Genomic DNA, 25,432 nt, shown 5'->3' on the forward strand with positions numbered 1-25,432 from the left:
ATTACTTTTTTGTTTAAAAAAAATAAATGAAATAAAAAGCAAAATGTAAGAGAGAAGAATAAAATAAAAGCAGATTCTTTGAAAAGATAAAAAGGAATAAAATTTTAATTAGAATTACAGACTAAAAGAGAATTACAACCTGTTAATATCAGGAAGAAGAGAGACATTAAAAGGGTAATAAGGGAATTCTGCAAACGTTCATAAGATTTCAATTTAGAAGAAATACAACAATTTCTCAAAAATCACAAAGTACCATAGCTTGCCTAATTTGAAATAGATAACCTCTGAATATTCCTGTAAATATTAAGTAGATTAAATTTATTTTTCCCCAGTTTTATAGAGATACAATTGATAAGTTAAATCTGTAAGCATTTAAGGTGTATAATTTTACATGTATATTATGTAAAAATTATCACCACAATCAAGCTAATAATTAACACATCCATCACCTCACATAATTTCCATTTTCTTCCTTTCTTCTCCCTGTAGTGAGAAACAGTTAAGATCAAACCTCTTAGAAAATTTCAGTATACAACACAGTATTGTTAACTATAGTCTCATTGCTGTGCATTAGATCTCCAGAAATTATTCTTTGTCCTTAGCTAATACTTTGTTCAATCAATTGACTAACATCTCTGCACTGCCCCTCCATCCCCAGCTCCTGGTAATTACCATTCTATTCTCTGCTCCTATGAGTTTGACTACTTTAGATCCCATGTATAAGTGAGACCATGCAGTATTTGTCATCCTGTATCTAGTTTATTTTACTTAGCATGATGTCCTTTAGGTTAATTCATGTTGTCACAAATGTCAGGACTTTCTTCTTTTTTTACAAGGCTGTCTTCCCTCATAGCTCAGTCGATAAAGAATATGCCTGCAATGCAGAAGACCCGGGTTCAATTCCTGGGTTGAAAGATCCTCTGGATAAGGAAATGGCTACCCACTCCAGTATTCTTGCCTGGAGAATCCCATGAACAGAGGAGCTTCGCGGGCTATAGTCTATGGGATCGCAAGAGTTGGACATGACTTAGTGACTAAACAACCATCACATGTAGATACATTACATTTTCTCTATCTGTTTATCTGCTGATGGACATTTCGGTTGTTTCTATCTTGGTTATCATGAATAAGAGTGCAGGTATCTCTTCAACATCCTGATTTTGTATCCTTTGGATATAGACCCGAAAGTGTTAGTGTTGGATCACTGATTAGTTCTTAAATATAATTGAATCTATAGTTTGATAGAGGAGGACATAGGCAAAACACCCTCCGACATAAATCACGGCAGGTTCCTCTATGACCCACATCCCAGAATATTGGAAATAAAATCAAAAATAAACAAATGGGACCTAATTAAACTTAAAAGCTTCTGCACAACAAAGGAAACTATAAGCAAGGTGAAAGTACAACCTTCAGAATGGGAGAAAATAATAGCAAATGAAGCAACTGACAAACAACTAATCTCAAAAATATACAAACAACTCCTGCAGCTCAATTCCAGAAAAATAAATGACCCAATCAAAAAATGGGCCAAAGGACTAAACAGACATTTCTGCAAAGAAGACATACAGTTGGCTAACAAACACATGAAAAGATGCTCAACATCACTCATTATCAGAGAAATGCAAATCAAAACCACTATGAGGTACCATTTCATGCTGGTCAGAATGGCTGCTATCCAAAAGTCTACAAGTAATAAATGCTGGAGAGGGTGTGGAGAAAAGGGAACCCTCTTACACTGTTGGTGGGAATGCAAACTAGTACAGCCACTATGGAGAACAGTGTGGAGATTCCTTAAAAAACTGGGAATAGAACTGCCTTATGACCCAGCAATTCCACTGCTGGGCACACACACTGAGGAAACCAGAATTGAAAGAGACACGTGTACCCCAATGTTCATCGCAGCCCTGTTTATAATAGCCAAGCCATGGAAGCAACCTAGATGTCCATCAGTAGACGAATGGATAAGAAAGCTGTGGTACATATACACAATGGAGTATTACTCAGCCATTAAAAAGAAAACATTTGAATCAGTTCTAATGAGGTGGATGAAACTGGAGCCTATTATACAGAGTGAAGTAAGCCAGAAAGAAAAACACCAATACAGTATAATAATGCATATATATGGAATTTAGAAAGATAGTAATGATAACCCTGTATACGAGACAGCAAAAGAGAGACAGATGTATAGAACAGTGTTTTTGACTCTGTGGGAGAGGGAGAGGGTGGGATGATTTGGGAGAATGGCATTGAAACATGTATAATATCATATAAGAAACGAATTGCCAGTCCAGGTTTGATGCAGGATACAGGACGCTTGGGGCTGGTGCACTGGGATGACCCAGAGGGATGGTATGGGGAAGGGGGTTCAGGTTGGGGAACACATGTACACCCATAGCAGATTCATGTCAATATATGGCAAAACCAATACAATATTGTAAAGTAATTAGCCTCCAATTAAAATAAATAAATTTATATTAAAAAAAATCAAAAAGTAAATCTTCAGGTTCAGATGATTTTACTACTAAACTTTACCTAACATTTAAAGAATAAATAAATTAAAATTAATTATTTAATTAAATAAAAATAAAAAATTCTACATAATTTCTTCCATATAATAGTAGGGGAAGGAACACTTCTCAACTCATTTTATGAAGCCAGTACTACTCTGATACCAAAACAGACAAAGGCAAATCAAAAAGAGGGTACTATAGGTGAACATCCCTCACAAACTTAGTTCTGAACAAAATATTATCAATCCAATTGAATTATATATTTAAAAAATCCACAACCAAGTGAAATTTATCCTATGAATGTAAGGCTGGCTCAATATTTGAAAATCAATCAATCCACCATGTGTAAAAATAGTCTAAAAGAAGAAAAACCACATACTCATTAATAGATGCAGGAAGAGACTCTGATCAAACAATAAAAACTCTCTGCAAAATCAAAATAGAAACAATTTCTTCAAGGTGATAAAGATATATACGTAAAAAAAATTTTAATGAAGAAAGACCAAATTCTTTCCCTATGAGATCAGGAACAAGTCAAGAATGTCCATTCTCAATAATCACATTCATTATCATACTGTCCCTAACCAGTGAAACGTGTTAAGAAAAAGAAATAAAGGGCATAGATTGGCACTCATAAAAGAAACCGTCCATATTCTCTGATGACCTGATTGTCTATGTATAAAACCAAGGAATCTACAAAACACTCCTAAACCTAACAAGTGAGCTTAGCAGGGTCAGAGGATAATAGGTCAACACACAAATATCAATCATTTTTCTATGTGCAATTAATAAACAACTAGAAATAAAAATTCCTTAAAGTTCCAAATCATGAAATGAAATACACACACACACACATTTAAATAGGTACTGGATCTGTATGTGCTCAGTCACTATGTTGTGTTCTACTATTTGCAGACCCGTGGACTGTAGCCCAGCAGGCTCCTCTGTCCATGAGATTTTCCAGGCAAGAATACTAGAGTGGGTTGCCATTTCCTTCTCCAATGGGATCTGTATAATGAAACCTAAAAATGGTGATAACATATATACACTATTATGCATAAAACAGATAGCTAGTGGGAAGCTGCTGTATTGCACATGCAGCTTAGCTTGGTGCTCTGTGATGACCTAGAAGGATGGGACAGGGAGGTGGAAGGGAGGCTCAGAGGGAAGGGATATGTATACATAGAGCTGATTCACTTCATTGTACAGCAGAAACTAAGGTAATATTGTAAAGCAATTATACTACGCTAGGAAAAATCAATGGAGAGGGCAATGGCAACCCACTTCAGTACTCCTGCCTGGAAAATCCCATGGACAGAGGAGCCTGGTAGGCTGCAGTCCATGGGGTCACTAAGAGTCAGATATGACTGAGCGTCTTCACTTTCACTTTTCACTTTCATGCACTGGAGAAGGAAATGGCAACCCACTCCAGTGTTCTTGCTTGGAGAATCCTAGGGATGGAGGAGCCTCGTGGGCTGTCGCCTATGGGGTTGCACAGAGTCGGACACGACTGAAGTGACTTAGCAGCAGCAGCAGGAAAAATCAAAGATCTAATTTAATGAAAAGAGATACTGTGTTTAAGTATTTGAAATCTCAGCATAATAACAATGTTAATTCTCTCCAAAGTGATATGTAGATTTAATGTAATATTGATAAGAATCACAGCAAATTTTTGTAGATATATAAAATATAATACAAAAGATTTTCAGGAAAGGCCAAACAGTTTAATAGATAAAATGCTTTTGGAGAAGAATATAGTTGGATGAATAGCACTATCTATATTGAGACTTTTTGTAAAGAGATATACACATAAGTCAATGGGACAGAAAAGAGTTCAGATATAAGCCAACAGAAGTATGACCACTTGACTTTTGACCAATGCACAAAAGGCAATTGAAAGATGAAAGAGTAGTATTTTCAAAAAATGCTGTTAGAACAATTAGTCATCTACATGCAAAAAATAATATAGATCTAAACTTTACATCTTATACAAAGAGTAACTCAAAATGGATCATAGATATGTGTAATATGTAAAATTACAAAAGTTTAGAAGAAAATATAAAATAAAATCATGTTTTGGGGTCAGGCACAGAGTTCCAGAAAAGACAGCAAGGGCAGGAACATTAAGAAAAACATGATAAATTTGATTTTAATATTTAAAATCTTATTTTCTGCCAAAGACATTGTTAAGAAAATGAAATGACTAGTTACAGTTTGGGAAAAACATTTGCAAAGAATATCCATCAAAGACATTTATCCAGAATATATAAAGAATTCTCAACAATTCAATAATAAGGAAACAACTCATATTTTTAAAAGAGGGTAGAGGGTCTGAACAAATATGTTATCAAAAAGACTGTAAAAATGCAACTAAGCACAGGAAAATGATCAGCATCATTAGCTATCCACGAAATGACAATTGAAACCACAATTAAACTACATGTCTATTAGAGTGGTTAATTTTTAAAAAGTATTAATATCAAATTCTGGCAATTATGTGGAGCAACTGAAATTCTCTTTGCTGGTTGGAGGGCAAAATGGCACTCTGGAGAGCAGTTTAGCAGTTTCTTATAAAGTTAAACACTTAAAATATGATGCAGTAATCCTATTCTGAGAGAAATAAAAGCTGCGTTTGTACATGAAACTCAGAACACATTTATTTATATTCATTATGCTTGGAAACAACCCAGTGTCCTTCAGTTGGTATACTGTGTTACCTCCAAACATGAAATATTACTAAGGAATTAAAAGAAACACACTGCTGATCACGCAACAGCATAGAAAAGATCCCAAAGGCACTATGCTCTGTGTAAGTAGATAATCTCTAAAGGTTACATACTATTTGATTCCATTCATATAATATTCTCAACGTGACAAAACAACAGTGATAAAGAATAGACCAGTAGATTTTCCCAGTAGTTATCGGCAGGCGGGGGGCGGGGGGAGTGTGAGAGGGATGACTACAAAGGAAGAGTGTGAGGGAGTGTTTTGGGGTGATGAAACGTCTTGTATCGTGATTGTGCTGATGGTTAAGTGAGTTAAAATTCACAGATCTGTATATTTAAAAAGGTAAATTTACTGTATAATTTTTAAAAATTTGACTCACCATAGAGTAGAAGAAAAGGTGTTCTGATAGTGTCAAGTCATTAAACAATAAGTCGCCCTGTGGGCAAAAGCCCAGATTTTCTCGAATTTCAGTTATATTCTTTGTGATGTCATATCCATCAATAAAAACCTCTCCTCTGGTAGGAGGGTAATGACCTACAAACAAGCCAAAGACATGACAGAACTGAACTTTGGTAAGAAAGCATAAGATGTTGCAAGTTAACATCTCAAATTCAGCCTATTTGTGAATTACTCAAAAGAATTAACACTGTCTCTTGTAAAAGAATAGTTACAGGAAAGTATCAATAGTTACACCTCAGTGGCAGGATTAGCTGTCTTAAATTTCTTTTTATTTTCATTTTTGCTTAAATATATTAATTTTCTACAATGGATTGGGTTATATTGGTAATAAAAACATTTAAATATTTGCTATATTTCAATGTATTTGCATTGCGATCAGTCAATTACTACATATGTGAACCATATTAGGTACTGTGTAGATGCTAAGGAAAACATAAGATCTGGAATATGTAACTTTTGTCCTGAAGAAATTTAAATATTAATAACAATCAGTTCAGGTCTTGTGGGAAATTATTTGATAATATGTAAAAAATGAAACTATAAAACCATTTAAAACACTTGAATCATTGATCCTATTTAAGAATATATTCTTTTTTATTGAGATATTGACATATAACATAGTAATTTCAAGTGTACAATGTGATTTGACATTTGTATATAGTGTGAAATGATGAAGAAAAAAACTAGAGTTAACTAGAGTTAACATCCAGCACCATACAGTTATAATCTTTTTCTTACTGTTAGAACTTAAAGGTTTACTCTCTTAGCAACCTTCAAATTTACAGTACAGTAACTGTAGTCATCATGTTATACATTACAATCCCATGACTTGTTCAGGTTATAACTGGAAGTTTGTACCTTTGACCCCTTTCATCTGTTCAGCCTAGTCCCCATCCCCTGTCTCTGAGAACTACCAATATGTTTTCTGTATTTATGAGTGGCTTAAGTTGTTTTGTTTTTTTAGGATTCCACATAAAAGTGAGACTATGTAGCATTTGTCTTTATCTCATTTATTTTGCTTAGTATAATGCCCTTGAGGTCCATCCATGCTATCACAAATGGTCAGATTTGTTTCCTTTTTTATGTCTGAATAATATTTCACTGTACAATATACTACTTCATTCATCTATTTGCACTTTGAACACATTCCCAGGTGATGCTGGTGATGCTGCTGGTCAGAGGACCAGACAGTAAATTAGGGTAAAGGCTAACTTGCTTTGTAAAAGAGGCTGTGAAGAATTTTAAAGGCTTCCCAGGTGGCACTAGTGGTAAAGAATCTGCCTGCTAATGCAGGAGACACGAGAGACATGGGTTTGATGCCTGGCTCAGGAAGATCCCCTGGAGTAGGAAATGGCACACCACTCCAGCATTCTTGCCTGGAAAATTCTATGGGCAGAGGAGCCTGGTGCGCTATATATAGTCCATGGGGTCACAAAGAGTCAGACATGACTAAACAATTGAGACATGAGACATAAAAAAAGCTTAAATAGGACAGAAATTTTGCATTCATATGATAATTCCAAGATGAATTATCCAAGTTGGTAGGAAGATCAACTCCACGTTTTCCTTATCTAATCATCCATCAAAGAATATGTAGGTTTTTCATCTATGTCTTGGCTATTGTAAATAATGCCACAACAAACGTTGATGTGGGGGTGTGCATCTTTCTGAGTTAGTGTTTTCATTTCCTTCAGACATATATGAGAATTGGAATGGCTGAGTGATATGGTTGTTCTATTTTTATTTTATGAGGATCCTCCCTACTATTTTCCATAGTGGCTACAGCAATTTACATTTCCTGAAGGTTCCTTCTTCTCCACATCTCTGGCAATACTTGTTATTTCTTGTATTTTTAATAATAGCCATTCTAACAGATGTAACGGAGAAGGCAATGGCACCCCACTTCAGTACTCTTGCCTGGAAAATCCCATGGACGGGGGAGCCTGATGGGTTGCCGTCTATAGCGTTACACAGAGTCGGACACGAATGAAGCGACTTAGCAGCAGCAGCAACAGATGTAAAGTTATGTCATTGTGGTTTTGGTTTGCATTTCCCTGATGACAAGTGATGTTGAGCATATTTTCATGTACGTGTTGGCCATCTGTATGTCTTTATGAAAAAATGTCTCTTTAGATCCTCTGTCCATTTTTAATTGCTTTTTTTTGCTAATGAGTTATAGGAATTCTTCATATATTTTGGATATTAACTTTGTCAGAAATACATTTTGCAAATATTTTCATTTGGTAGGTTCCTTTTCACTTTACTATGCAAAAGTTTTTTAGTTTGACATAGATACACTTATTTTTTATTTTGTTGCCTTTGCTTTTGGAGTCAAATAGAGAAATTATAGCCAAGACTAATGTCAAGGAACTTGCTGCCTCTTCTATCTTCTGGAGTTTTATGGTTTCAGGTCTTATGTTCATGTCTTAAATGATTTTGAGTTGATTTTAGTATATGATGTAAAATAGTGGTTTTTTCATTCTTTTGCATGTGGCTGTCCAGTTTTTCCAACACGATTTATTGAAGAGATTGTGCTTTCTTCTTAGTTTATTGTTGGCTCCTTTGTCATAAATAATTAGTTGGACATATAAACGTGGGCTTATTTATGGGCTCCCTATTCTGTTCCATTGATTTATGTGTCCATTTCTATGACAATACCATCCTGATTTGATGACTATATTTTTGTAGTATTGTTTGAAATCAGGAAGCTTGATGTCTCCAGCTTTGTTCTTTCTCAAGACTCTTTGGATATTTGCAATCTTTTGTGGTTCCATACAATTTTTAGGATTGTTTTGTTGCTGTTAAAAGTGTCACTGGAGTTTTGATAAAATTGCAGTTAACCTGTAGATTGCTTTCGTTAATATGGTCATTTTAATGGTATTAATTCTTCCAATCCATGAGCATGAAATATCTTTCATTTATTTGTGTCTTCTTCAATCTGTTTTAATCATGTCTCATACTTTTCATTGTACAGGTATTCTAACTTCTTTGTTAAATGTATTCCAAAAGTATTTTATTCTTTTTGATGTAATTGTCTTTTTTCTACATTCCCCTTTCTGATAGTCTGTTATTAGTATATAGAAACAGAACAGATTTTAAAAAATTATTTATTTGACTGTGCCAGGTCTTCATTGCTGCATGCAAATTCTTAATTGCAGCATGTGGGCTCTAGTTCCCCAACCAGGGATCAAATCCAGGCTCCTTGCATTGGGAGTGTGGATCGTAGTCACTGGACCACCAGTAAAATTCCAGAAAAGATTTTTATACATTGATTTTGTATCTTAAAACTTAACTAAATTTGTTTATCAGTACTAATAGTTTTTTGAGATGTCTTTAGTGTTTTATATATATAACCATGTTGTCTGCAAATAGTGACAAATTTACGTTTTCTTTCATGATTTGGATGCTTTTAAATTTCTTTTTCTTGCCTAATTGTTGTAGGTAGCATTTCCAGTATTGTGCTGAATAAGAGTGGCAAAGTGGGTATCCTTGTCTTGTTCCTGACATTAAAAGAAAAACATTCAGCTTTTCTCTGGTGATGATGATATGACGTGTAGGCTTGCAATATGTGGATTTTATTATGTTGAGGTCATTTCCCTCTTACCCACTTTGTTGAGTCTGTATCATAAATGGATGCTCAATGATTTTTCTTCATCTATTTGGATGATTAAAAATATGTGCTCCAAAATGGAAAACTATATTCAAAGATATCTAAATCAGGCTATTTGACTGAAGACTCAAAAAAAAAAAAAAAAAAAAAAGAAAAGAAAATGACTATGTTAATTACAGCATATTACCATATGGCTATTAAAAGGAACATTATACAACAATTAGAAATACCATGTCACTTTGGAAAAGACAAGAACATGGACTATAGAGTATTAGAGAATTTTAATGTGAAATTATGTTCTAAAAAGCAGAACACAAACTGTCATGTTACACAATCAGTTCAGTTCAGTCGCTCAGTCGTGTCTGACTCTTTGTGACCCCATGGACTGCAGCACGCCAGGCTTCCTTGTCCATCACCAACTCCCAGAGCTTGCTCAAATTCATGTCCATCAAGTCAGTGATGCCATCTAACCACCTCATCCTCTGTCATCCCCTCTTCTCTTGCCTTCAATCTTTCCCAGCATCAGGGTCTTTTCCAATGAGCCAGTTCTTCGTATCAGGTGGCCAAAGTATTGGAATTTCAGCTTCAGCATCAATCCTTCCATTGAATATTCAGGACTGATTTCCTTTAAGATTGACTGGTTTGATTTCTTTGCAGTCCAAGGGACTCTCAAGAGTCTTCTCAAACATCACAGTTCAAAGCATCAGTTCTTCCACACTCAGTCTTTTTCATGGTTCAACTCTCACATCTATACATGACTACTGGAAAAATTATAGTTTGACTATACAAACCTTTGTTGGCAAAGTAATAGCTCTGCTTTTTAAAATGTTGTCTAGGTTTGTTGTAGTTTTTCTTCCAAGGAGCAAGTGTCTTTAATTTCATGGTTGCAGTTACCATCTGCAGTGATTTTGGAGCCCAACAAAATAAAGTCTGTGACTGTTCCCATTGTTTCCCCATCTATTTGCCATGAAGTGATGGGACTGAATGCCATGATCTTGGAATGGGAGCGAGATCAAAGTCCACAATTATAGTAACAACCTTTTGCTTTCCCTTCTGTTAGCTTGTGTTAACAGCTGCTGCTCATCAACCACTGCTTCCACTTTTGTGATCTTGCCTGCCCTTTACATCCATGGGAACTTGGACTACCTGGGGAGGAGAGGGATCTGAGCTATTTGAGAGGGAAATTTACCCTGTATAACAGATACTCAGAACAAAGCCAGGGCACTCAGCTTCTGGAGGTGACTCCACTGAGCCTGCACCAGTGCTGAATAAACCTTGCTGCTCTGCATCTTTGAGTGCCACTTGTCTCTTCCATCACCACAGTTTCTATAACACTTTCTGGTGCATTGGCCGGGAAGCCGACAACTGAGTTGCCCCTTGCGCTACCGTTGTCGGGGAACCGGAGAAAGCTGGGGCTGCTGCCTGGTGACAGACGAATAGATGCTGCCCAGGCCATTTGCCAGATCCCAACTCACTTGAAATGTGCCAGCCTCAGCCCATGCCACTTCCTGAACTGACTCAGGAGAGCAGAAGCGGGTTCCAGGACAGCACGTCAGACGAGTGAGTGTCCCGGGGATATCTGACAGAATCAGCACTCACCGTATGGTGGAAGGGGGGGGCCTGATCACCTCCCAGTGACAGGAGAGTCACTCAGAATAGGGTTTGTTCCCTTGGGTGGTCTGTCAATTCTGGTGTGTGTGGGAGAGTGACTGAGCTGAGAGCCAGCTCTCCACCATCTTCCAACTACGGAGCCTGAGTGGATCCTAACCTGTGTTTCCATGGAGATCTCATATGGCTCAGGACAGTGCCAGCCTCTGGGGGATTTAATCCCTCCCTGTGAGGCTGGTCCGGGTCTGGTGTTTATACTGACCTGCCAGTGCTAAGAGGTGCCTAAATCTCCGTAAGGGGAGCAGCCAGGTGGGCGAAAGTGAGTGTCTCCCTTTGTTTTCTTGTGCAACACTGCCTCAGGGTGGGAACTTTCACAAAATGGGCAACCTGACTTCTAAACCCACTGTCTTAGAGTATATGGTGAAGAATTTTAAGAAAGGATTGTTGGGGCTTCCCTCGTAGCTCAGGTGGTAAAGAATCCACCTGCAATGCAGGAGACCCCTGTTCAATTTCTGGGTAGGGAAGATCCACTGGAGAAGGGATAGGCCACCCACTCCAGTATTCTTGGACTTCCCTTGTGGCTCAGCTGGTAAAGAATCCACCCGCAATATGGGAGACCTGGCTTCGATCCCTGGGTTGAGAAGATCTCCTGGAGAAGGGAAAGGCTACTCTCTCCAGTATTCTGGCCTGGAGAATTCCATAGACAGTATAGTCCATAGGATCACAGAGAATTGGACATGACGGAGTGACCTTCACTTTCACTTTTCTCTGGGGATTATGGTGTAAAATTGAGTCCTGAAAAACTGCACACACTTTGTACCCTGGAGTGGCCCTCCTTTGGGGTTGTATGGCCCTCAGGAGGGACCTTAGATGTGCCCATAGTCTGAGCAGTGCATAGTCATAATGGGAGACCCTGGCCACCTGGACCAATTCCCATATATCAATCAATGTTTGGATATTGCCCAGTTAAGGCCCCTTTGGGTTCAATTCTATCCCACAGGTCAGAGACAGTGTAAGGTCCTAGTAGCTCAACCAAAGCAAAGGACCTTGCACTGAGAAGGAACCACCTGTCCTCCAGGGTGAGGCTGAAAAAATGCCTCCAATGCCCCCACCTTAAATCCTCATGGCTCCCTTGCTGAAAGCAGCAGATCTGCATTTACCAGACAGTCCACTGCCTTCTGTTTCACCTCTTCCTCCTGATGCTCCTGAAGTTATTGTGTCCCCACGGCATGCCACCCCAAAACCAATGGGTAGATGCCTCCAGTCTACCTCAGCAGTGCTACAAATGTCCTTATGAGAGACTTAAGGGCTGCAGCGCTTTCCTGCCGATGGGCCCTACAAGAGGGAGGACCCATCTTTTAATACGGCCTTTTTCCAAGACTGATCTCCTTAAATGGAAACATCGCACCCCCTTGTACTCTGAAAAGCCCCAAGTGATGGTTGATCTCTTAGAATCCATCTTCCAGACACACTGCCCAACCTGTGTAGACTGCCAGCAGTTTCTCCTCACCCTATTCAATACAGAGAGCACCAACGAGTCAGAAAGTGGCTCCAGGCCAATGCCCCAGGGGGTCAATTAGACAGGGACACCTGGGCTCAGGAGAACTTCCTGAAGGAAGAGCCTCACTGGTACCCCAACACCGAGAGGGTAAGAAACCAGCTGGAGAGGTATCGACAGGCCCTCCTACAGGGGGTAAAAGCTGGGGCTAAGAAGCCTACTAACATGGCTAAGATCACTGAGGTGCTGCAAAAGCCAGATGAAAGCCCAGTCACTTTCTACGAAAGGCTGTGTGAGGCCTTTTGGGTCTTCACCCCTTTGTTCCTGAAGCCCCTGAAAATCAGTGGATGATAAATGCAGTCTTTGTGGGACAGGCTCAATCAGACATCAGAAAAAAATTACGGAGTTAGAAGGGTTTGCAGGTAAAAATGCCACAGAACTGCTAGAAATAGCCATCAAAGTCTTTGTCAATTGTGAACAAACAGCATGCTGAGAAGCAGAAAAGAAGATGAAGCTAGAAGCCACACTCTTGGCAGGTGCCCTGTCAAAGCCTGCACCCCCTGGCAGGACTGCCCCATAAGGCAAGAGATCCAGATCCGAAAAAGAGAGTTCCGCTCAGCCGAGATCAGTGTGCCTATTCCAAGGAAAAGGAACACTGGAAAAATAACTGCCCCAGTTGCCCTGAAAAGAAAACCAAAGCTGCCGGCCCCCCAAACCAATATCAACCTGAGCCACCCAGCACTAATCTGACTGGGCTAGCTGGAGCAGAATCCAAGTACTGAGGACTGGGCTCTCTTCAACTGGGCCCCCAAGAGCCCATGATCAGAATTAAAGTAGGGGGCCATCCAATGGACTTTATGGTGGATACAGACACTGAGCATTCAATGGTCACCCAGTAGATAGGCCCCTTCCTGGGAAAAGAAACTACCTTCATTGCGGCCACAGGTGTCCAGACCCACGGGCCATTTTGCAGTCCTCGACAATGTCAACTGGGCGACCTGCCCAACTGCCCTGTTCCCTTGATGGGAAGAGACCTGCTTGCTAAGATGGGAGCCCAGATTTCCTTTTCTGTTGACAGGTCAACTCAGCTAAAGCTAGCAGGACTGCCCTCCTCCTTGATTATGATTCTCGCTGTAAGGAGAGAAGAAGAACGGCACCTGTATTCTTCCCCTCCAGGGGAAAGGACCATTCCTCCTGAATTAGACACTGAGTACCCACTAGTTTGGGCCAAGAAAAATCCTCTAGGTCTGGCAAAACACTATGCTCCCATCCTGATTTATTGGAAACTGGGAGCTCGGCCTGCAAAACTGTGACAGTATCCAATGCCCTGGGAGGCCTGATTGGGAATCCAGGCTCATTGAGACAGACTACACCAACACGGACTTCAGATGAAATACCAGTCACCCTGGAACACCCCATTACTACCCGTGAAGAAGACAGGGACGCATGACTACCATCTGGTTCAGGACTTAAGAGCTGTAAACAAGGCAACAACTAGTCTGCACCTGGCAGTGTCTAATCCGTACGCTCTGCTAGGACTGATCCCTTCCACAGCCGAATGCTTTATTTGCTTGGACTTAAAAGATGTCTTCTTCTGCCTCTGAGTTGCACCTGTCAGCCAACCACTATTTGCCTTTGAATGGGAAAAAACCACACACAGGAAACAAGGAACAGCTCTCTTGGATGAGGCTTCCTCAGGGGCTCAAGAACTCCCCTATTCTCTTCAGTGGAGCTTTGGCCGCCGACTTGGATAAATTACACTGTGTCCTGCTGCAATATGTCGATGGACTTCTGCTGGCCAGCACAACACAGGCTTGATGCTTAGAAGGAACAAAGGGCCCCCTCTCCTTGTTCATGGAAGCTGGGTACCAGGTATCAAATAAAAAGGCACAAATCTGTAAAAGAAGAGTCAAATACCTAGGTTTCAACATCATGTGGGGCCGGTGAAGCTCAAAACTGAAAGGAAAGAAGCAGTTTGTGCCATCCCTACCCCTACCACTCACCAGAAGGTCTGCAAGTTCCTGGGAGCAGCAGGATTCTGCAGGATATGGATTCCTGGATTTTCAGACCTGGCTAGGTGCCTATATTAGGCTCTGAAAGGGGAGGAAAAGGCTTCCCTTAAGTGGGGACCAAGCCAAGAGGAGGCATATCAAACAGTTAAGGCAAAAATCTCCAAGGTCCCAGCCCTAAAGCTTCCTGATGTAACCAGAGAGTTCAATCTCTGTTCATGACAAGAACAAAATGGCCTTGGGAATCTTGACCCAAGAATTCAGACCTTGGCAAAGGCCAGTGGCCTACTTGTCTAAACAGATCAATTCAGTTGTGGCCGGGCCACCCTGCCTCCAAGCACTAACAGCCACTACCTTGCTAGTAAGGGAGGTTGACAGATTAACACTGGGGCAAAACCTAAATGTTAAGGTCCCACACTCAGTTGTAATCCTGATGGACATAGCTAAGGCCACCATTGGCTCATGCATGCACAGATGACTCAATATCAAGGGTTACTACGTGAAAATTCACAGGTAAAACTGGAAGTTGTATGGACTCTAAACACAGCTACCTTCTTACCAGATGAAAAAGGGCCCTTGGACCATGACTGCTTGGAAATACTAGATGAAGCATTTTTTACTAGACCAGATCTGACTGACAAGCCACTCAACAACACAGACCTGGTCCTATATACTGATGGTAGCAGCTTCATGGAAAATGGGAAGAGGATGGCTGGGTATGCTGAGGTGTCTGATTCTGAAATGGGAGAAGCAGAGGTGCTTCCTCAAGGATGGTCAGTGCAGAGAGTGGAGTTATGGGCACTAATCAGGGCACTGGAACTCAGCCAAGACCAGTGAGTCAACATCTATACTGACTTGTGGTATGCTTTTGTTACTCTACATGTCCACGGAGCCTTACACAAGGAAAGAGAACTCCTTACAGCAGAAGGAAAAGGCATTAAAAACCAAACCAAAAATCCTGAAACTTCTGGAAGTAGTATGGGAACCAAAAGAAGTGGCAGTTGTCCACTGCAAAGGCCACCAGAAGGGAGGTGACCCGGTGGCCAAAGGGAACTGCCACATTGATGCAGCCACCAAGGAGGCTTCCTGGGGACAGCTGCCAGACAAACCGAAAGTCCTGCTAGCCCTGAAGATACGCATTGCCCCTAGGTACTCTCCTGAGGAGGAAAAATGGATAAAAAAGGAACGGGGAACCAAGGCCAAGATGGAATGGTGGGTCACACAGGACCACAAAGTCTATGTTCCAGAACAGCTAGCCTACAAGCTGGTCCACCAGCAACATAAACTGACTCATATGGGCAAGACCACCTTAGAGACTTTGCAAGGTGGGTACTATCTCATTGCTGCCTCCCCACACTCTGTTCTTCTGTCTCCCAGCAGTGTGTAACCTGTTTACAAAGTAATGCCTGCCAGAGGCCTAGTAGGCCAGCAGGGACACAACATTGTGGACTATCCCCCTTTGAGGGTATGGAAGTAGATTTCACTGAAATCACCCCAAGTTGAAGATTTAGATACTTTTTAGTTTTTATCTGCACCTTTTCAGGCTGGGTGGGAAAGCCTTTCCTACCCGAACTGAAAAAGCAAGAGAAGTATCCAAGGCATTCCTGAAAGACATTGTCCTCAGGTATGGAATGTCTCTGACCACAGGGTCGGACAATGGACTGGCATTTGTAGCTGAGACAGTATAACAGGTGGCAAAGGCTTTGAAAATCCAGTGGAAATTGCATACTGCCTACCGTCCCCAGAGCTCAGGGAAAGTGGAAAGCATGAATGAACTCTCAAACAAACCCTAGAAAAACTGCCAGGAGACCAGCTTACATGTTGACATGTTGACCAGCTTACAGTGGCCCTCTTAAAGGTGAAGTGTTCAGCCCGGGCAGGGATAGGGTTTTCACCATTTGAAATCCTGTATGGACAACCACTCTCTCTAGTCAACTCAAGGGGGTACACCAGAGAACTAGGGAACTTGGACTTACATAGGCAGCTACAAGGGTTAGGACACCTAATCTCTCAAATACATGAATGGACAGTTGATAGAATACCCATATCCTTAGGCATAACAGTACATCCCACCAACCAGGGAATCAAGAATGGGTAAAGGATTGGAAAAAAGAGCCTTTAAAACCCATGTGGAAAGGGCCCTATTCTGTAATCTTAACTACTCCCACTGCTCTCAGGGTGGCAGGAATAGGCAACTTGGATCCATTACTCCAGAGTCAAACCTGCAAGTTTGTCTGATAGCTGATAGAAGTGGGAAATGACCCTCAGTCCGGAGCAATCCCTGTGCCTGACCTTGCAAAGAAGGAAACCACCATCCCGAAGCCCTGCTCTGGCCACATCAGAAGCTGGTCAGTCAACACGAGGCTGAAGCTTGAGGAACCAACAGGATGGACAAAAGGCCATATTGGTTATTAATTGGACTAGGACTCCCCCTATTCATCTTATTCAGAATTGGGCTTTACTCTGTTTTTCCCCAAGAGTGGACCTGTATCCTAAAACTTTCCCTCTGCTTTGCCTACTTCTTCATAGTTCTTGTTTTTTGGAATCTCCTACTGCGATCAGCTTGAATATGAAAACAGCATATTTTTGCCTTATAGTTCTGTTAAGTTGTAAAATCCCCTCCTCATCTGAGAGTCAGGATGATTGTTCTGAATGTATGGAATCTTTCTACCAATAAAGGAAATGGGTCCAAGGATTCACTTACTCTATATACCAACTGGCTGCATGTTATAGTTCAGCTTCCCTATGCACTCAGTTCAGTTCAGTTCAGTTCAGTCGCTCAGTCGTGTCTGACTTTTTGCGACCCCATGAATTGTAGCACGCCAGGCCTCCCTGTCCTTGGGAAGGAAAAATTACTGAAAGGGAAAAATTAGAGCCCTCAGAGTGAATGGCCTCTTTGGAGGATGGTTCTCTTGGCTAGGTTGGTTTAAAAAAATGATTGGGATGGTCGTAGTCATACTCGCTGGATGTCTGCTTATTCCCTGCTTCACACCCCTCCTAATCAGGGTTGTAACAGGTTTCATAGAGACAGTTGTCGAACAGAGGATGGCCACCCAGTTGCTGCTTTTCAAGGGATACCAGCAAGTGCCAGAAGATGATGCTCTCTGATGGCTGCAGATGCACCCTAAACATCAAGAGATGGGGATGAGATGGGAGCTAGATAAGGCCCCTAATTAAAGTAACAACCTTTTGCTTTCCCATCCATTATTTTGTGTTAACAGCTTGCTTGTTATATCCATGGGAACTTGGACTACCTGGGGAGGGGCGGATCTGAGCTGTTTGAGTGGGAAGCTTATGGTGTATAAAAGATACACAGAACAAAGCCTGGGTGCTCAGCCTTTGGAGGTGACTCCACAGAGCTGGCACCGGTGCTGAAAAACCCCTGCTGTTCTGCATCTTTGAGTGCCACTTGTCTCTTTCCTTCACCATGGTTTCTATAACAACCTTAGTTATTTGAATGCTGAGTTTTAAGCCAGTTTTTTCACTCTCCTCTTTCACCTTCATCAAGCAGCTCCTTAATTCCTCTTCTCTTTCTGCTATAAGGGTGGTGTCATCTGCATATCTGAGGTTATTGACATTTCTCCTGGATATCTTGATTCCAGCTTGTGCTTCATCCAGCCCAGGATTTCTCATGATGTACTCTACATATAAGCTAAATAAGTAGGGTGTCAATATACAGCCATGACGTACTCCTTTCCCAATTTGGAACCAGTTGGTTGTTCCATGTCCTGTTCAAACTGTTGCTTCTTGACCTGGATACAGGTTTCTCAGGAGGCAGGGAAGGTGGTCTGGTAGTCCCATCTCTTTAAGAATTTTCCACAGTTTGTTGTGGAATGTCAATGGCTTTAGTGTTCTCAATGAAGCAGAAGCAGATGTTTTACTGGAATTCTCTTTTTATATGATCCAGTAGATGTTGGCAATTTGATTTCTGGTTCCTCTGCCTTTTCTAAATCCAGCTTGAACATATGGAAGTTCACAGTTCATGTACTATTGAAGCCTGGCTTGGAGAATTTTGAGCATTACTTTGCTAGCGTGTTAGATGAGTGCAGTTGTGTGATAGTTTGAACATTCTTGTGGCTTCCCTAGTGGCTCAGATGGTAAAGCGTCTGCCTGCAATGTGGGAGACCTGGGTTCGACCCCTGGGTCATGAAGATCCCCTGGAGAAGGAAATGGCAACCCATTCCAGTACTCTTGCCTAGAAAATCCCATGGATGGAGGAGCCTGGTAAGCTATAGTCCATTGGGTCGCAAAGAGTCGGACACGACTGAGCGACTTCACTTCTTTCACTTTCTTTACTTTGAACATTCTTTGGCATTGCCTTTCTTTGGGACTGGAATGAAAACTGACCTTTTCCAGTCCTGTGGGCACTGCTGAGTTTTCCAAATTTGCTGGCATATTGAGTGCATCACTTTAACAGCATCATCATTTTAAAAAATAGTCAAAGTAAGTGAATAGACATTTCTTCAAAGAAGATATGTAAATGGACAATAGGTATATGAAAAGATGCTCAGCATCACTAATCATTAGGGAATTGTAAATCAAAACCACAATATGATAGCATCTCACATCTGTTAGGATGGCCATTGTTGAAACAAAGTATAGCAAGTGTTGGGGAGGATGTGGAGTAATTTGAACCACTGTACACTATTGGTGAAAATGTAAAATGGTGTAGCCACTGTGGAAAATAATATGAAAATTAAATACCATATGATCCAGGAGTCTCACTTCTATTTATCAAAAAGCACTAAGATTAGAATATTGAAGAGATTCTTAGATTAGATATTTCACTGTTATATTCATTGCAGTATTATGTATAATAGCCAAGATTCAGAACCTAAATATCCACCTACAGATGAGTTGATAAAGAAAATGTGGTATATACACACAATAGAATATTATCCAGCCTTTAAAAAAGGATAGGTGGAATGATGTCTGCATCATAGTGACATAAGATATCTCTCATTTTTATCCTCCTACTCAACAATAGGGCTTGCCAGGTGGTGCAGTGGTAGAGTCCACTTGCTAGTGGAGGAGACACAAGAGACACAGGTTTGATCCCTGAGTTGGGAAGATCCCTTGGAGTAGGAAAGGGCAACTCACTCCTATATTGTTTCCTGGAAAATCCCATGGACAGAGGAGCCTGGTGGGCTACAGTCCATGGCATCACAAACAGTCAGACACAACTGAGGACACACATACTCCACAATAACAAAATTGGCATTTATCCATGAACAAAAGTCCATCTGTGGACTCAAAGACTTAGAGAATGAACTTAACAGTTGCCTGTACACACTGCTATATTTAAAGTGGATAACCAACAAGGACCTACCCTATGGCACATGGAACTCTGCTCAACATGATATGGTAGCCTGGTTGGGAGGTGAGTTTGGGATGAGTGAAAATGTGTATGTGTGGCTGAGTCCCTTCACAGTTCACCTGAAACTATCACAACACTGTTCATTGGTTATACCCCAATACAAAGTAAAAACTTTAAAATATGGGGAAAAAACATGCCTCTGTGGAAGCTACGGCATCCAGCACCATGTGCCAAGGGATATGGGAGGAGTCATGCCCACCTGGATATCAGGTAAAAGGCAGTCAGATTTGAGTCAGTATTGAGTTAGATCTCAATACTGGTGATGAAAACTCCTTCAACCCCTATTGGCTGGCATCTGGTAGCATCTAGTAAACCCTGACTTAGGCAGTCACCCACAGAAGAGAGAGCCTTTATGAAAGCTTAAGTTTCCAAAGGAGAAGTTCCAGTACTCCAGTTGAGCAGAAAACAAGTCTGGAGACATTAAGAGTGGGTACAGGGAACAGCTGTTTGCCAGCAACACCCTTTCCCCAAGGCGGCAGGGACAAGGGAGACCTTGTAAATTCTCCTATAGGAAAGAGGGGGAGATGTCAAAGGATACAAACTTCAAGTCAGAAGGTGAATAAATTGTGGGGATCTAATGCACAGAATTGTAATATGGTTAACAATACTGTATTACATCCTTGAAAGCTGCTTTACAGTAGATCTTAAATGTTTCCAGCTCATAAAAGGTAATTATAACACGTGATAGAGGTGTTAGCTAATGCTACAATGGTAATGATTTTACAATATAAAAGTATATCAAATCAACATGTTGTATACCTTAAACTTACACAATGTTATATGTCAGGTATATCCCAATAAACCCAGAAAAAAAGAATGTGTTCCTTTTAGCAAAATTGTATTTGTATGAGAAAACAGAAACTTTAAGGGATTCACTAAATTAATGTCAATGTCTCAAAGAAAATCTAGAAATAAATCAAGTCTTTAGAATTGAAAAAATAAATTGGTCATAGATGTATGGGTTTATTTCTGGTCTCTCAATTTTATTTCATTGGTCTATTTGTTTATCCTTTGGCCAGCAACACATTGTTTTGACTTTTGTGATTAATGTAGCTTCAGAGTTTTATAGTCTGGAATTTTGACATCAAGTTGATTCTTATTTTTAAAGATTTTTTTGGTGACCTTTGTAATTCCATATAAATTGTAGGATCAGTTTTTCCAATTCTGCAAAAAAGGCAGTTGGAATTTTTATAAAGACTTGTTGAATTGTTAGATTGCTTTTGGTAATATTGACAACTTTAAATGTTCTGATCCATGAACATATGAAATATTTCCATTAACTTAGGTCTTAACTTTTTTTCTTTCAGTAATATTTTGAGGTGCAGAGTAGTGTTGGAGAAGACTCTTGAGAGTCCCTTGGACTGCAAAGAGATCAAACCAGTCAATCCACAAGGAAATCAATCTTGTATATTTATTGGAAGGACTGATGCTGAAGCTGAAGCTTCAATAATTTGGCCACCTGATGCAAACTGACTCATTGGAAAAGACCCTGATGCTGGAAAAGATTGAAGGCAGGAGGAGAAGGGGACAATAGAGGATGATATGGTTGGGTGGCATCACCGACTCAATGGACATGAATTTGAGCAAGCTCTGGGAGTTGGTGATGGACAGGGAAGCCTGGCATGTGGCAGTCCACGGGGTTGCAAAGAGTCAGACATGACTGAGTGACTGAACTGAACTGAACTGATTGTTTTGTCATTTGTGTGTACAAGTCTTTCATTTTCTTGGTTAAATTTATTACTATGTATTCTGTCCCTTTGGATGCTATATTTTCCGTTTCAAACTGTTCACTTATGGTATATAGAAATAGTTTTTTGTGTTAATCTTATAACCTGTAACTTTACAAAATTCATTTATTAGCTCTAGTAGACTTTTGTGGATTCTTTGGGCTTTCCATATACAGTATCATGCTATTTGTGAATAGGGATAATTTAGTTTAATTTTCCAATTTGGATAGCTTTTCTCTTTTTCTTGCCTAATTGCTTAGAAATTTCCATACAATGCTGAGTAGTAGTGGTGACAGAAGATATCCTTGCTTTGTTTGTAATATTAAGAGGAAAGCTGATTTCAGACTTTCACCATTGTGTATAACTTTAGTTGTGTTTTTTAATAGATATTATGTCGAGGAAATTCCTTCTATTCCATTTTCTGAATGTTTTGTTTTGTTTTTGACAAGAAATTTTGTTGATTTTATCAAATGTTTTTTCTTGCATACTTAAGATGGTCATGTAGGTTTTGTTGTATTATTAACATACAGTAGTGATTGCACTGACTGACTTTCTTATGTTGAAACATTGCTGCATTCTTGGGAAAAATCCACTTGATCATGGTTTATATCCTTTTAATGTGCTCTTGTATATTGTTGATGATTTTTAAAAAACTATATTCAGAAGGAATATTTATCTGTACTTTCTTTTCCTGTGATGTCTTTATCTGGCTTTGACTGGAGGGTAATTGGCCTCATAGAACAGAAGTGGTGGCCAAATAGAATAGAAAGTGTTCCTCTTCTATTATTCTTGGAAGTTTGAGAAAGCTTGATATTAATTCTTTAAATGTTTGGTAGAATTCAACAGTGCAGTAATTGAATTGGATTTTTCTTTGCTGGGAGGTGTTGTAGGTGAAATTGTATCCCTACAAATTCATCTGTTAAAGTCTTAACCCCTAGTACCTCAGAATGAGTATTTCAATATAGGGCCTTTAAAGAGGTAGTTAAGATAAAATGAAGTTATATCGGTGGGCTCTAATCCAATATGACTGGTATCCTTATAATAAGAATTAGGACACAGCTGTGAACAAAAGGAAGACCATGTGAAGACACAGGAGAAGATGGCCTTCTATAAGCCAAGGAAAAAGCCTCAGAAAAAAGAAAAAGAAAAAGAAATCAAACCTATTAATACCTTAAACTTGGACTTCCAGCCTCTAGAACTGTGAGGAAAAATAAATTTCTGTTTTTTAATTCACCCCATCTGTGATATTTTTTTATGGTAGCCCTAGTAAATAAATACAGAAGGCTTTTTATTACTGACTCAAGTGCTTTACTTGTTATAGTTTTGTTCCATTTTCTATTTCTTCATGAATCTGTTTAGGTAATTCATATGTTTCTAGGAATTTGTCCATTTTATTTTGATTATTTAACCTGTTAGCATATGATTATTCACAGTGTTCTCTCATAAGTCCTTTTCATTTCTTTAGGTTAGAAGTACATAGCACTTGGATCACAGCCTTCTTGTGGTGAAGGGGTTTGTGTAGCTCAATGAAGCTATGAGTCATGCCATGCAGGGCTACCCATGACAGACAGGTCATAGTGAAGATTCTGACAAAATGTGGTCAACTGGGGGAGGAAATGGTAACCCACTCCAGTATTCTTGCTGGGAGAACCCCAAGAACAGTGTAAAATGGCAAAAAGATATGACACTGGAAGATGATCCCCCTCTCCCCCTCTCCCCAGGTTGGAAGGTGTCCAGTATGCTCCCAGGGAAGGGCAGAGGGCAATTACTAATAGCTCCAGAGAGAATGAAGTGGATATGCCAAAGCAGAAATGATGCTAAGTTGTAGATGTGTCTGGTGGTGAAAGAAAAGTCTGATCCTGTGAAGAACAGTATTGCACAGGAAACTGGAATGTTAGGTCCATGAATCAAAGTAAATTGGACAAGGTTAAGCAGGAGATGGCAAGAGTAAACATCCACATCTCCGGAATCAGTGAACTAAAATGGACGGGAATGGGCAAATTTAATTCAGATGACTATTTTATCTACTACATTGCACTCAACATTCAGAAAACTAAGATCATGGCATCTGGTCCCATCACTTCATGGGAAATAGATGGGGAAACAGTGGAAACAGTGTCAGACTTTATTTTGGGGGGCTCCAAAATCACTGCAGATGGTGACTGCAGCCATGAAATTAAAAGACGCTTACTCCTCGGAAGGAAAGTTATGACCAATCTAGGTAGCATATTAAAAAGCAGAGATATTACTTTGCTAACAAAGGTCCATCTAGTCAAGGCTATGGTTTTTCCAGTGGTCATGTATGGATGTGAGAGTTGGACTGTGGAGAAGGCTGAGTGCCAAAGAATTGATGCTTTTGAACTGTGGTGTTGGAGAAGACTCTTGAGAGTCCCTTGGACTGCAGGGAGATCCAACCAGTCTATCCTAAAGGAGACCAGTCCTCAGTGTTCATTGGAAGGACTGATGCTGAGACTGAAACTCCAATACCTCATGCGAAGAGTTGACTCATTGGAAAAGACCCTGATGCTGGGAAGGATTGAGGGCAGGAGGAGAAGGGGACGACAGAGGATGAGATGGTTGGATGGAATCACCAACTTGATGCACATGAGTTTGGGTGAACTCTGGGAGTTGGTGATGGACAGGGAGGCCTGGCATGCTGTGATTCATGGGGTCGCAAAGAGTCGGACACAACTGAGCGGCTGAACTGAACTGAACAGTGTGCAAGAATCGCTTAGAAGAAATGGAGTAGCCCTCATAGTCAACAAAAGTGTTCAAAATACAATACCTGGGTGCAACCTTTAAAATGACAGAATGATCTTGGATTGTTCTAAGGCAAACTATTCAACATCACAGTACTCGAAGTCTATACCCAAAACACTGATGCAGAAAAAGCTGATGTTGACCTGTTCTGTGAAGACCTACAACACCTTCTAGAACAAAAAGATGTTCTTCTCATCATAGGGGATTGGAATGCAAAAGCGGAAGTCAAGAGATACCCGGTATATAATAGACAAGTTTGGCTTTGTAGTACAAAATGAAGCAGAGCAAAGGCTAACAGTTTTGTCAAAAGAACACACTGGTCATAGCAAACACCCTCTTCCAGGAATCCAAGAGACAATTGTACACATGGACATCACGAGATGGTCAATACCAAAATCAGATTGATTACGTTCTCTGCAGTGGAAGTAAGAAATGCTCTATACCATCAGCAACAAGACCTGGAGCTGACTGTGGCTCAGATCATGAGTTCCTTATTGCAAAATTCAGGGCTTAAATTGAAGAAATCAAGAAGATAATTAGGCCTAAATTAAACCCCCACATACAGTGTAGATGATGAATAGATTCAAGGGATTAGACCTGGTAGACAGAGTGCCTAAAGAACTGTGGATGGAGGTTAGTAACATTGTACAGGAGACAGTGACCAAAACCATCCCAAAGAAAAGGAAATGCAAGACTCACGTGAAGCTGGTTGTCTGAAGAGGCTTTACTTTTCTTTTTTTTTTTTTTTTGGGGGGGGGGCATTTATTTACTTATTTATTTGCATTTAGCACAATATCATGTTTTATTTATTTTTTAACATTATTTTTTGCTGGCTTTAGTTTTTAATTAATTAATTAATTTTTAAATATAAATTTTAATTGGAGGCTAATTACTTTACAATATTGTAGTAGTTTTGCCATGCATTGCATGAATCAGCCATGGGTGTACATGTATTCCTCATCCTGACCCCCCCTCCCACCTCCATCCCCATCCCACCCTTCTGGGTCATCCCAGTGCACCAGCCCCGAGCACCCTGTCCCATGCATTGAACCTGGACTGGTGATCCATTTCACACATGATAATATACATGTTTCAGTGCCATTCTCCCAAATCATCCCACCCTCGCCCTCTCCCACAGAGTCCA

At 40.2% G+C, this 25,432-nt stretch overlaps 1 protein-coding gene across 1 annotated transcript in view; it reads right to left on the reverse strand.

Annotated features, from left to right (window-relative positions):
- The window catches only part of LOC147345295 (phospholipid-transporting ATPase ABCA3-like), a 199,913-nt gene that overhangs the window by 97,951 nt on the left and 76,530 nt on the right, over positions 1-25,432 (reverse strand). The window contains 1 exon segment of the mRNA XM_086375382.1: positions 5,620-5,774. Coding sequence (XP_086231508.1) covers positions 5,620-5,774 — 155 coding nt within the window.

The sequence above is a fragment of the Bos grunniens genome, chromosome 25, assembly GCF_055505025.1.
Source record: "Bos grunniens cultivar Pamir isolate PY7600 chromosome 25, Bosgru_T2T1.0, whole genome shotgun sequence".
In the NCBI taxonomy this organism is placed as follows: Eukaryota; Metazoa; Chordata; class Mammalia; order Artiodactyla; family Bovidae; genus Bos; species Bos grunniens.